The sequence below is a fragment of the Cyprinodon tularosa genome, unplaced genomic scaffold (assembly GCF_016077235.1).
Source record: "Cyprinodon tularosa strain WSP-4 unplaced genomic scaffold, ASM1607723v1 ctg256, whole genome shotgun sequence".
In the NCBI taxonomy this organism is placed as follows: domain Eukaryota; kingdom Metazoa; phylum Chordata; class Actinopteri; order Cyprinodontiformes; family Cyprinodontidae; genus Cyprinodon; species Cyprinodon tularosa.
The window spans coordinates 76,203-90,325 of NW_024038950.1; the positions used below are offsets into that span (position 1 = coordinate 76,203).

The 14,123-nt window shown below is 38.1% G+C and overlaps 1 protein-coding gene across 1 annotated transcript in view; it reads left to right on the forward strand.

The window, feature by feature from the left end:
• Positions 1-4,200: 4,200 nt before the first annotated feature.
• The window catches only part of LOC119785693 (androgen receptor-like), a 51,825-nt gene continuing 41,902 nt past the window's right edge, over positions 4,201-14,123 (forward strand). The window contains exons 1-3 of the mRNA XM_038288460.1: positions 4,201-5,285; positions 11,077-11,228; positions 11,425-11,541. Of these exons, the coding sequence (XP_038144388.1) occupies positions 4,201-5,285; positions 11,077-11,228; positions 11,425-11,541 (1,354 nt within the window). The remainder of the gene's footprint in view (positions 5,286-11,076; positions 11,229-11,424; positions 11,542-14,123) is intronic.

Consider the following 14,123-nt stretch of genomic DNA (forward strand, 5'->3'; position numbering starts at 1 on the left):
GTATCTGTACTCTTCCACCACCTCTACTTCTTCTCCAGTGATGGGGTTTGGCTTTTTTCTGTTTCTTCTGAAATCTGCAGCCATCTCACTTGTTTTGTTCCTCTTCAGGATAAGATTATTGTTTCAAAACCATCCCCATCTGATGCACCCCAGGACTGCAACATCATCTTAGAATTTCTGCAAATGACACGACTTTGTCCTACACTGGAATTTGAAATAAAAAGACTCTACTTTTAAAGTAAATGCTCATAGACAAAAAACAGGCATTGGCTTTTCTTACTTCCTGCAGCAGTTATTTGTGCTGCAGTGCTCACACTAGCTGGTGCATAAACATGAATAGGTAAAGATTTGTTTTTTGTTTTTTCCTACCCTAATAAAGTGATGCAGCTTAAAGAAATAAAAAAGATGCATGAATCACTTATTTAAATTAGAAAGCAGAATTTGAATATCCATGTTTCTAGGACTTTGATAAGCACAAATTTTTCGTAAGCTAGAAATTATAAATTATATTCCTTAATAATGTAAAAACAGCATATAGTTAAAATGCTATTATAATGATCTGTTTCATAAAACTTGCCATATGTTCCTGAGGCATCATATGAAGCCACAGAGGGATGTTTTCAAATTAGTAAAAGCCAACTTGCGAAGACTGTAGCTACAGCGGTTAGTTTGAAAACAATTAAACACAGAAATGTGTCTTACTAGCTTAAAGTGCCTTTACTTACAGCCATACATCCCTCTTTGATTAAATCCCATTAAAAAGTATTTGTTGCTCTACAGATATATTTTCTGTTTTAGTCACATTAAGATGTTTGGGCTCTCATAACATCTTAGTGTGATATCAGACAAGAATTGCTTGAATAATTGAATAATACCACCTAATCTAAACAGGACTTAATGGACAAAACCTAAGAGAAAAATAGAGAAATAATCTTTAAATAAAATCAGCAGAGGTAAAAGCTTGTCAAAGCATCACATAGGAGGAGCCACAATTAATTAGTGATGTCTGGGCTTCAGGCTAGACATCACTAATCTGCATGTAATTCTAAACAAAGCCTTAAAAAAATAAATATATTATTTCTGCTTTTGAAAGTGTGTATAATTACATTTATTTTGCTGATAAACAGGCCCTACGTATTAGATTTATAATTTGTCAACCGTCACTCTGTTTTGGTTGTGAATAACAACAGCCCAAATTGGATTAAAGCAGACATTCATTATGGGAGACTAATATGAATAGAGTGTTTTGGCAAACAGACCAACACAAATTGTGTCCGTCAATTCTAATTCAGAACATCTTTTGAATGAAAATGCATCTAGTCTGACTTAACTTGCATTGATTATTATCATCATTTGGTTAACCATGTTTTTGTCTGCTTGGTCTCCGAGCTGAACTCTACTCGTACGACTGGGTCAAACATTTTAGGCATTCTCCGCAGAGCTTCTGTACCTCTACACTTTTCTCAAGCACAATTTTCTTCTTTATATATGAGCCATAATGCAACCAGCCTCTGAAGTGGAATGAAATCCACACATCTCCTCTGCATTTGGATAACATTTTTTCTAAATGCTAAATCAAAAGTACTTTTTTGATCCCAAACTTAGATGTTGTAAATTTTATTGGCATTTCTTCAACAAGTTGTAGATGTCAATAGCTGTAGGCAGGATCTCCTGTAACGGTCTGCCTTACAGCAGCTCTGGATATCCTTCTGAGTGGAAACATTGCTGTATGACAGATGTCTGATGTAGGTTTTTCCATAATATTGCTAACATAAAGATATTCAGCAACCCTCTGCAGCAGTAAAGTCTGCTCTTTCCCTTCTTGCAGATGGCTCCACAGCTGTATCTCCATGCAGACCAGTCTGTTGTCCAGGTGAACTCCGAGGTATTAATACTCCACCACCTCCATTTCTCTCCTATTATGGTTATAATGTTTGACTTGTTTCTGTTTCCCCAGAAAATCTTTTTCTTTCTTTCTGTACTCAGCTTCTTGATCATCTCTAATACACATCGCTTGAAGCTGAGTCCAACACTACTCCAGAATAAAATAATTTGTCCTCTTTATAGCCAGAGAAAACTACAAAGTTTTACTTCTTTTTTTTTTTTTTTCAAATAAACCTACTATGATTACTACAATTAGTAATAATTTCTTAACTATGGTTTGGGATACGGCCACATCTCCAACCCACCTCTCATTATCCCCATACATTCTTTACCTTCCTATAAATCATTTTCAACCCACTCATTCACTGTTTTATCCCTGATTAAGAGCCTTTTCATACCACTCTTCGCCATTAATCCCATCTTTGATTATTTTAGTTTTCCTCCTCCTCCTCTTCTAAACCATTATGCATACATCCTTTTTCCATATTTATAACCCTTTCCCTCATTCTCTTCCTCCAACTTTTATCCTCCTTCTCGTTATCTACAATTTCTTCTTAAAATTCATCCTCCTCATCGCTCTGTCCCTGATCTTCCTGACCATTTTTTTATTGGCTTGTCTCATTATTCTCCTTCTCATCTCTATTTATGATCCATTCTTAAACTCATCCTGCTTCTCTGTCTCAATAAAACCTTTTTATCTCAGGTTGTGATTTTAGATCTAGTAAATGCCTGTCTTGGTAGCCTCTGAATGATCTTTAACCCTAAAGGCGTTTAAGTTTCATCCTATTGTTGCTTTTGAATATAAATCTGCATATTAGCACCAAATCCCACAGCATAAGGGCATCCATACTGTGCTTCTGTGCACATGGTGTGCTTTTTTTCCTCACCACAGAGCTTTATTTTACACCTAAATGAAAAAGAGCTGGTTTGTATCTGGAGGTTTTGCAAACTTGTCTCATGCATATTATTTTCAGTTCCACTATTACCCTGTGTCCTATTGTGCAGCATATATATATCATGTTCAAGTGCCAGCTTCAAACAGTACAAGATCAGCCAGAGACTATGCAAATGTTTGTTTAGCTGTTTGCAAAAAAAAAAAAAAAAAAAAAAAAAAGAACTTGCCTCCTTTACAGCAGTGCCACATGTTTGGTGTAAAACTGCAGTTTTATGACTGTAAAAATCTTTTATATTACCAACCACTGAGATGGAAACCATAAAGATTTCCCCCCCCCGACATATTACTGTGTCATTTTTAATAGTGGAACAGTTCATCTTCTCCATTTATTTTGGTGATATCTTTTTTAATTTTTATTGCGTTTTTCCTTTTTTTTGTCTTCTTCTTCCACTCTTTGGGCTGCTCTCCTCAGAGGTCGCCACAGCAGGTCACCTGCCTCCATCTCCACTGCCAGTGTTTAATTGCAATGTACCTTAAGATGACATGTTTTCTGAATTGGCACTATATAAATAAACTTCAATTAAATTATAAACTATAATTTAATTATAAACTGATTTACTTTAAAACAGAAAAGCTGCTCTCTTGTCGTGACATTTCCAACAGAAATTTTATGTGTTTTGAAACAGCCCAACAATCATCCATTGATCCCTTGATACTGTAATAAAGCATCAACAAATCTAATAGGAGAAGATCCATACATGAATTGATGGTAATGTAGCTACAATGTAAGTGGTGCAACTATGATAATAATAATTCATAATAATAGTAAATCATGTAATCAGATCATTTGAAATTGACTTTAAAAACATGCAAACATTAGACAGTTTCGTGCGTGGTAAAACTGGAAAAACCCTCGTTGAATATTTATATCCTGGTTATTTCTCAGTAATCTTGGCAGAAATATTGCCATGAGCAAAACATACAAACTAATCTGGTGACGCTCCGGAAAAAATGGCATGCACACATGAAAGCCTGGTGTAAAACGACCGCAGGGCAGGGAGCATAATCCATGATAATAGGAGACTTGTTTTGGGTTTAGTCTCTTAGAAACGCGTTTCAAACTATCACTTCATTAAAGCGTTTATGTATTGGCTGTAAATTAAGAATCATCCATTGACCTTTCTGGTCGTTAAATAACACACCAAGACTGTTTTAATGCTGCTGACTTTTATCAAAGCGCATCCGAGTTACTCCGACTCTCAGTTTAGGAGGAGTTTGCAACTCCTGTTGCTCTGTGAGAGTTTTACCAAAAACGCCTTGCCCACGAAGAGATACGGCCGATCCACATTTCCAGGGGATCCGCTGGTGATTTTCTGTCGTGCAAAGTCCAGTCTCGTGGCCAAGTGAACTCTTTCTGGGAAATGAGCCAAACCGGTCGACAGTTATCCTGCAGCTCAGTTTGGCCCCGGGTTAAGAAAATAAAGGCAAGCGACGCAGGGAACGGTGTCGGAATGGCGCAAAGAAGCGGAGAAAGCTGCGCAGGAAGCGGCAGGTTTGAGGAATCCGATAATAACGCCAGGAGCTGCGGCTCTATGTGCGTTAATCCGCCCGCCCGCGACATGGAGACGCGCTGCTGTCAGACAGCTGCTGCTCCTCAGGAGGAGTTGTTGAACGCTGACAGCCGCTCCTTTTCTGCGTGCGCCACAATCTCAGAGACAGCCAGAGAGCTGTGCAGAGCTGTGTCCGTGTCTTTGGGTCTCGCCATGGAGTCCAGTGACATGAGCGACATGGACGCCGCTCTCCCCCCATGTGCGCCAAATGACCAAATCAGCGGAGAGTATTTCTTCGGGGTGGACGCCGCGGCTCTGAGCTGCCCCAAAGTCCAGAGCCAGATCACTTACAGGTGTCCCGACCGGGATGAGCGACCGCTTCACGGCCACAAACCAGCCGCAAAGATGTTTAAAAGTTCAGAGACGCCTGCGCATTTTCCTCACCTCGCCGGCCGGACGCATGCGAACGCGCAAAACTTCACACCGTGCGAGGCTGATGCTACGGATCACCTGACGGCCAGCCGCACCGTCGCCTGCCCTTACGCCCAAGACCACTTAGCGCAGTACAGCCAGGAGCGGCACGGCAGGTCCGCTTACAACCCGCAGGAAGGAGCGCAGGACTTCGGGGAGGCTGCGGAGAGCGAGCCCGGCGGATATCACCCGGAGCAGTACAGCGTTAAAATCAAGTCAGAGGGAAATGAAGGCTGGGGGTCGTTCTGGGGCGGCGGGTACACCTTTAACAAGAGGTACAACACGCACCTGTGGGGGTCCCGGCAGTGCATGAACGCATACGAGTCTGGAGCGAACGCGGCGTTCATCTGCAGCCCGTACGAGGCGAGCGTGGTGCGTCCGGAGCAGTGGTACCCCGGCGGCATGCTGAAGACCCCCTATCCCAACACCGGGGAAATGAAGAGTCAAGTCGGTGAATGGCTGGATGTAGTCTACAACGACACCAGGTATTATTATCATTATTAATAATAATATTTTTTATTATTATTACATCTTCTGATCTTATTAAAAATTACATTTCTTTTTTAGTTTAAGATTTCTGCTCACTCTAAGTCATAAAGATCTATTAAAAAAATTAAATTAACTATATAGGCCTATTTGAGCTTGCTGACTAGGTGATCCATCAAATCACCCAAAAATGTGTTCTATTTAAGACCACGCGATCTGAGCAGCTGTTTTGGATTGTCAGGATGTAGGAATTAGTGAAATGACAGCTTTGACAAACTGTTCAAGTTATATGCTAAAAAAAAGAAAGAAAGAAGCAAAAACATGATCCAGAGTTTTAGAGTTAACTGAAATAGAAAAAAAAGTATCCTATTCACCATGTCAAAATAATTTGAGCACCTTTGGTGGTCTGTCCTATTGTGAACATTCTCTAGGATGATTAAAATAATGGTTTTAGTAAAAAATTAAAAAAAAATATTTAAATCTGAGTCCACAATAAAAAAAAAGCGCCAGTTGATTTATTCCTAATTGAATGGATCTTATCTATCATATGTCTAATTTAAAACCATGTAGCTTAACCAAGGCTACATGGTTAGGCCACTTCATGTCTGTGACTGACATTAAATGGCCACAAAAGAAAAAAACCTTAGAAAGCATCAAACCTATAATGAGACAATAACATGTGTTTCATCTTAACTTGCATCCTGTTTATTCCTTGCAGACAGCTGTTTTTAGTGTTGCAGTTACATTCCAACTACACGTGTGTCTTCCCATTAGAAAACCAGACCATTCTTAATTTCTGTAAGGTTTTTACAGCTTTAACTCTGTTCACACAAATGAATTAGAAAACAATGAACAGATAGATGCTTAAGCAAAAAAAAAAAAAAAATCAGATATATATCTGAGTCACATAAATATGTCCTTGAATAAAGATTTGTTAACATCATAAAAATCAGTCAGCATGGGATGAATTCTTTTTGCAAAAGAAAAAAAGGGAAAAGGGGTTTTATTGCCTAGGCTGCTTTACCATTAGAGATCAAACAAAAAGATGACTGTTAAGTCTCGTAACTCTGCTGCTCAGGTGATAATCATTATTATCCAGGGATCCGATCCTTCAGCAGCTCACTCAAACAATATTCGCTAAAGGCGGAGAACACATTCAGAGCAATATAATCAGCAAAAAAAAGTATTTCATTGTATTAAGAGGCTGTGTTCTTTTAAAAGTCAACCAACCAAAGACGGGGAAACAGTAAAAGGTTACATGCCTTAGATGAATTCTGATGATCTAGCAGTTTAAACATCCCAAATCCAGTAATTTGCCTGAATTTTTAGCATTATTAATGAGGACTGGGCCATAAATGCATTCAAATACAAAGATCCAGAACAATTTTGAGGTTGTTTCTAATTGTCTTCCCTTTTTTTTTTCTTGTAGGGCAATATTTTTATTTATTTATTGAGAAGATTTTAGGGGGGAAATCTATCACTAATATGTTACATGTTTAGTTTTAAATGCATTCATTATTTTAACTCAAAGTTACATCCCGGGTGTCCTCCTGTGATGTAGTCTGGTTTATAACTCTGAATGAACCAGATGTGGGTATGGGGACCGACTCTAGAGTCGTATATTACACAGCCGAGGGCTTTTCTCCAACCGTTCGAGTTCACTAAAGGTAATGACTCAGAGTTTGAACTCTGAGACTTTGGTTTTTCTTAGAAACTCTGCATGAAGGTTAATCATGTTTTTTTGATTTGCCTTTTATTTGAATGTTTTGACTGCAGAGGGCGACAAGAAACATTTAACAGATCTCTCTCAGTGTGGTGTTTTTTTTATTTGTTTGTTTTTCACTTTATTTTTTTTAACATTGTCTTGTTTAAACTAGGAGGTCATCTGAGTTCACCAGACGTTGCTATGGTTTAGCGGTCTGATCCAAAAATCTGTTTACTGCAATACTGCTATTTCATGTGGTTAAACATTCAAATCAACACTAACATTTTCGTCAAACTCCCTTAGCTATTCATTAACAAGTGCAGCAATGATCTGCTGTTCATCTGTATAAAAGCTACCCTCCTATGTATCTTTTCTTTAGAAAAATAATTGCCAAAATTCCCACATCACATAATTCAAAGCAAGCACTAAGTTTTGATTTGAAAGAAAAATCATCTGCAGCAGGATAATTTGCATTACACAGCCCCATTTGTTGTTGAAGACATGAGTATTTAGTGCAGAAGAAGCATGTTTCATAAATTTTCTGGAAATTTAAACTGTTTGATCCATTTCATGGAATTAAAGAAACAATTCGTCCAGAGGTGAGGCTTAATAGAGCGTGTGGCTGCCAGGCTTGTAAGTTGGAAGAAGAGTAAATATAAAGACATGACTGCTTGTACAAGGCATGGGATATCTTTATGTTCATAGATATCTGGTATTTCCACTGGGTGGGAACAGATGCTTTCCAAGCTGTAATAAAAAGAAAAGTAAGAGTCGGACACCTGGAAATGAGCTGCGTAAATGTTTTACAAGTAGTCGAGATGGTTGTGTCTCATGTTGTTGCACGGAACAATGCTACAAATGTTTTTTATTGTAATAGGAAATGCTAAAGATTGCAGGTAATATTTTCAGCAAATGCATGTTTCTAAAAGATTTGATTTAATTCTGCATTCAGCTTTTACTTGGAAGTGGAAATACTCAAGTTACATCCTGAAAGCCCTGAATTTCAAGTGGGAGAGTTGTAACTTTTTAACTAACCCCAAGATCCACTCTATCTCCAAACAACAGCTGCAATAATAAACTGTTTATTAACGCTACGTATTTTTGTGCCCCACCTGTTAATGAGCATGTTTAAATAAAGATCATGCCAAGTAATGGACCATTACAATATGCTATTGCTATTTGAAAATGTATTGAGGGTTATAGTGTTTTTTTTTAAATCAATTACATCCAATGTAAGGAAAATACTGTCACTGCAACTCATTCTGCTGCTCTTTGTCAAAAAACTGTAGGGTTGTCTAGAGGCAGGGGGAGTAACTTAAGATGCATTCATGGTCTGATCCTGCAGTTGGTTTGTTTGTGTCTTATTGGCTGCTCCTTTTAGAGGTCACAATAACCAGTTATTATGATTCATTCAGACATGGAAATGTTTTTGGTGAGGGTTACCTTCCCAACTAAACTGAGATTTGAACCCAGGGCCCCTGTATGACAGTAAAGATTTAAACAATTTCTACGTGGGGACTTGTTTGGTCCAGTGATTGGTAAAAGGTAGAAAATGTACCATTTCTACAAGGCCAAACCAACTGCAGGTGTTACTAATTGTCTGGGGGGTAGTATGGCTGCAAAGAGATCAAAATAAAACAACAACCAAAAAAAAAGCACGAAGATGAGAGTCTGCCTCATGGGGTTTATTTTGGTAATTCAGCCTTTAAATCTCCAACTGTCCTTCTAATTGCTCTTATGTCAAATCCTGGCTTTCTGTTTTTGGTGCATTGGGACAAGCATGCATTCACACTACACTATGAGGGTGTTAAAAAATGTTCCAAAGGTTTGGTGTGGAATTTCAGAAATCTTTAGTAAGATGAATCTGCAAGTATTCTTTGTCTGCTGTAGTCCCGAGTGAACTTTATTTATCAGCATTTTTATGAGGGACTTAAATCTAACCCTGAAAAGACAAGCAAGGGACATGTGTAAGCAGGTCTAACTCAGGCTGCAGGATGGTTCAGCATTAGGAGAAAGAAGAAGACAGAGGGACAGATTATGCACTGGAGGACACATGTTTGCAAAGCAACACTACTCTACTGCACTTTAGACCAATTAAATAAAAGACATTCTGTAATCACAAAAACATAAGATATAGATAAAAAGTTAAAAATAGATTTTGCCTTCTCAGATTAAAAGACAAAAAACTACAAGATGTTCAATAAAAGAAGAAGCAGCCTATTGACAGTGAATTTGACATGACTATGACAATAACAACATTTATGTAGAAAACACTAATGGAGCAGGTAAAATCTTTGCAAATGAATGGGATAGAGTTTCCATTTTTTAAGGGAGGGGGGCTTTTGTTTCTTAAATATTTAACTTCAGGCAGGAGCCACACTAAATTCTCCCGAGGGCTTTGAAGGTTCCCTGGCGGCCTTTTCCCCCAAATACTATAAGAACTTTTGCTTTTGATTAAAAAAAAAATCTGCTACTGATCCATAAAAAAAACAACATATACTTCTACACAAATCCCACTATTGTTCCATCTTTTAAACCACTAAATAAGGAGCCACTATCCCTAATCCTTGGCTCACTGTCGCTCATTTAAACCCATTCTCATTCAAATATTTTTTTCTTTTGCATTTCGAAAGTTTCTGTTTGATTCAAGTACATTTTCCTTTTTGTTTAACTCACAGTTTCTGTCCTGTTTTGGTTGTACCTTTGTAAAGTATGTGAGAACCACGTCAATGCAGCATGCCAAATATGAAAACACTGCACTAATGATCTAGAACGAAGTAAAAAATTCATAAATCAGGAGTATCTTGCCTTAATTTGAGCAGTTCAATCAGTTTATTTGCCAATGGAATGAGTATTTTTACTCTTCAAATTAGAAAATTAGATAATATTCACTTAAAATTTGACAATAAAATTGTTTTTTCATATTTTAAATTTAAATGTTCTTGTTCCATTGGCAGAGCATCTCACTTATCTCCTCAATTCAAGAAAAATGCACTTATTTTAAGAAAAGAATGACTTATTGAGATTTCATTTTTATGCAGTACAGAGAAGGTAGTGAAAATCATGCTCTGATACATACATTAAATCCGACTGAATCTGTGCATGGAGTTGCACACACCTGCAGGCTTTATTAATGTAATGCCTCTACAATAACAGAGAAAACTTTCCTGTGGTATAGAGCAGAGTCACTTTGCGTCCTGAATTGTCTCATAATCATCCCTGAATGCTTGTAAATCTAGAAACTTCAAGGATGGACAAATCTTAAATGCTCCATTTTTAAACTCATTATCAAAAGATTCAGAAAGTGGAGGGTGTTCTTCTATTGAAAAAAATAAGCATTAAGATTATCCCTGAGGTTGCTAAAAAGGATTGTTGTTTTATTTTAGATGAAAGAGTTGGAAACATGACTGCTTAGCCACGACTGCTTCCTGTTTTTAAACAACAAAACACTCTGTGGTTGATGTCATCCTGGATTGTCTCTTCTTGGAGCTATCATGTGTGCATTGTTTAAGAAATGGGATTTATTTACAGCAAAATATCCCTGTCAAGATAATAAAAGGGAAGTTTAATGCGTCCAAATAGTTGCTAAATGACAATCACATATCTTGTAATTTTCTGGGAATCAGGACGCTTCATCTTTGTCACCTTTACACTGAACCGTTGTATCCATCTGGCACGTTATGTCTGTGTTTTCTCTCTTATCGCTACCTTCAAGGCTGCAGCCGACCCAGCCTTACCCACATCTCATCCCAGGGCCACAGTGCGGGCCCTGCGGGCACTCCAAGCCTTCTTTAAATCATGCCCACCTCAAACACAGACAGTCATCCATATAAGTTGCACCTTGTTTGTGGTAAGACATTGGGAGTTATATTAGGTGTTTTGTGGTGCTCAGCTTTAAGCTTAATTTGTCCTCAGTGGGTGATACTTTCACAAGGAGAGAAACATGGATTCTGCAAACAATAGTGTTTATTTACAAAGGAGAAATGAAAAATTACTGGAAAAAAAGGGAAGTTGTGCATCTACTCATTGGGAGATCACTGCCCGAAGTTGGTCACACCCTTGTCTATTTTTATGTTTGTCTGCAGGTTTGAGGCTGGCAGAGAGCACATGTTCCCCATGGAGTTCTTCTTCCCGCCTCAGAGAACGTGTCTGATTTGCTCCGATGAGGCATCTGGCTGTCATTACGGCGCGCTCACGTGTGGCAGCTGCAAAGTTTTCTTTAAAAGAGCTGCAGAAGGTAAAGTGTTAAAGTTCTTTCTTGGATTCAGAATTTGCCGAGGCACTAAAACACTCCACACGGTATTGACTTGCACACGGAAACCTGCTTGTGATTTATTTTTTTCTATGGTCGACATCGGGAGCTTTCTTCCATTTCTGCTGGAGCATGTTCAGGTTGTTCAGCTAACCCGTGGTTTCTCTGTGTAATCACACAGGTAAGCAGAAATACCTTTGTGCAAGCAAAAACGACTGCACCATCGACAAGCTAAGAAGGAAGAACTGCCCCTCTTGTCGACTGAAGAAGTGCTTCGAAGCAGGGATGACACTTGGAGGTAGGACAGGTTGATGGACTAAATGAGATTCCATCTCTTTCCTGTGAAAGTTTTATCCATTATATGTGAAAAAATGTAATCATAGAGCAAATATAATGTGAACTTCTATTTTAGTGAGCTTTTATGTTAAAGGTCAATATAGAGTGGTCTGTAACTATGAAAATAAAAAGATATAGAGTGCACTCATAACTTCTTTTTCCTATTTAATTAATATTAAATCAGACCAAATGACTCCTGTTTTTGTTCATTTAAATTTGTCAAATCATTTGAATTTACCAAATGCCAGAATAATTAGAGAGGCCTTTTTCTTAAGTTTTAAAAAGCCCATTCCTAAAAATCATGAGATTGTTTGTTAAAGTTTGTCCCATTCCTCCTGGATAAAAAGCTGCATAATTGAGTCAGGTTTGTTGGCACATGTTTTTCACACACTGCCTCTCTTTATCTGCTCCTTCATAAATTTGGTGTTTAGCTCAGGGTCCTGTTCTATTTGGAAGACCCGTTTGTTCCAAGGCTTTAACCATCGGTCTAGGAACGGGAATGTTTTAATTTGAAGGTTTGTAATTCATTGCAGATCTCAATATTGATTTTTTGTTTTTGTTTTTTTATAAACACTTAAATGAATAGACAGAATCCTTTATGAAATTTGATTTTTTACCACCTTTCATATATAAATATCAAACCTGAGAACTTATAGTATAAGTATAAGTATATGTTATGGTTTATTTTAAACATGGGTATAATTTCACAATAGATCTTTATTTCTTACAACCTCAAGAATTTTTTTTTAAAATATGTCTAGTTTTTGATGCTGTAGTTACCTAAAGAGTACTGCGAGCTCCCACTAATGGTTAGCTACCTTAGTTTTGCTATAGTATTATTTACTAGTTATTGGATAAATAAAAGAGAGCAGCTATCTTGACTTTTACATTAGCAGTGATATTGAAGTAACTTCATTACTTCACCTCAACATCTGTGAGAATACCTGTAAATATACATTGTGTATAGATGCTGCTTCTTAAAATATTTATCTTTTTCTGGCATTTTCTGGCCCTTCTGAAATGAATAATTTTTTTTTTTTACAAATTGTGCCAAACTATGAAAAACTTCAGAAATGTTTGACAGCAAACTGCTTGAAGATAGAAGCTCTTTTAGACTTTTTGGCTATTATTGCACAAGTCAGCTCTTTTATAATGTATATAATTTTAATAAATTATAATTTTTTTTGTTTCCCATTCGTGATCAGTAACAATATGTAAGGGTTTATTGTGTCTTGCATGTTGAAGCAAATTCTTTTAAACCAAGGGAACAGATTATTTGAGGGGAGCTGAATTTTATTGCTAGCGCATTTTTAAAATGTTTAATTGATCACAGCCTTAACTTCCACAATCTGCATTCAGCAGATCGTAGCTCCTAGCTCCTCTCCCTTCTCCTTTCTTGGGGTCAAAGGTAAAAACACTATCATTGGTAGGAAAGGAGCTCCTTTTTGCTGTACCTAATTCAGACAACATTTAGCCTTCTGGACATTGTTAGGTAATAGATGGATGATTGTCAAACTGGGACTACAGCAACTACAGAAAGAACTACAGGTCCCAGTTAGGCTAGGAATTGGTAAGATTTTCACAATTACGATTCTCTTATCGATTCTGTGAAACAATGATCTTGGTAAGTGCACGATGACATTCGTCTACCTTCTCCTGGGACTTTCTACTCCTGCCTGCCTCGGTGAAAACAGAAGGCAGCGAATGGGAGCTGCCAGCCTCTGAGCCAGCCAGGCTACACGTCTCATCACAGACATCTAAATCTAATGGAGAAGGCATCTGTTTAATGAAAAAGGATTACTGTACAATTTCAGGAAATAAACTAATCTCCCCCTGATTTAAATAAACGAGCGTCACCTTTCTCTCTCTCCCTGAACTGCGGAGCAACTTCGTAGCATGTTTAATAATCCCAAAGAGAGGTAGGAAACTGGTTTACTTCTAGAAATGGCATATGAGTTACTAGGAACCACATTAAGCACAGCCAATGATATAAAACTAGCTATTTACCACCAGAGTTGACGGCGTTCGTTAAAATGTATGCCATGTTGTGTGTGCAGGTGTTTCTGCATAATTGCCACTCTGCAGTGATTGCAAAGAGCCTCGTTGCCATCTTTCTCTTCCTTAAAATGATGCCAAACTTTTGATTGCTTTACTCGATGGAACGCCATTTTTTAATGTTCTGCTTTTCCAGACTTAGGCCTGGTCACGTCGTACTTGCTTACTGAATGCCGTGTGCGTAACTTACGTAAAAAGCGTGACGTAAGTCATGCTGCCCAGCGCTAGGCTCTGGTGCTGCCTGGAACCGTTAAGAGAATCGTTAAGCGAGTTGCCAAACGGTGCCATGGAATTAGAACACGCGGAACCGGTTCTGAACAGGATTCCAATCCCTAGTCCCAGTGCTAAATAAACTATCGATAGGAAGTGCCCTGCTTCGTTTTCCAACCTCCTTCCTTGCTGCCAGTACTATTCGGATAGCACTTAACATGGCAGCCGTTGACTGACATTGGCATTGAGAGTAATTACCGATGTGTATTCAGATGGAAC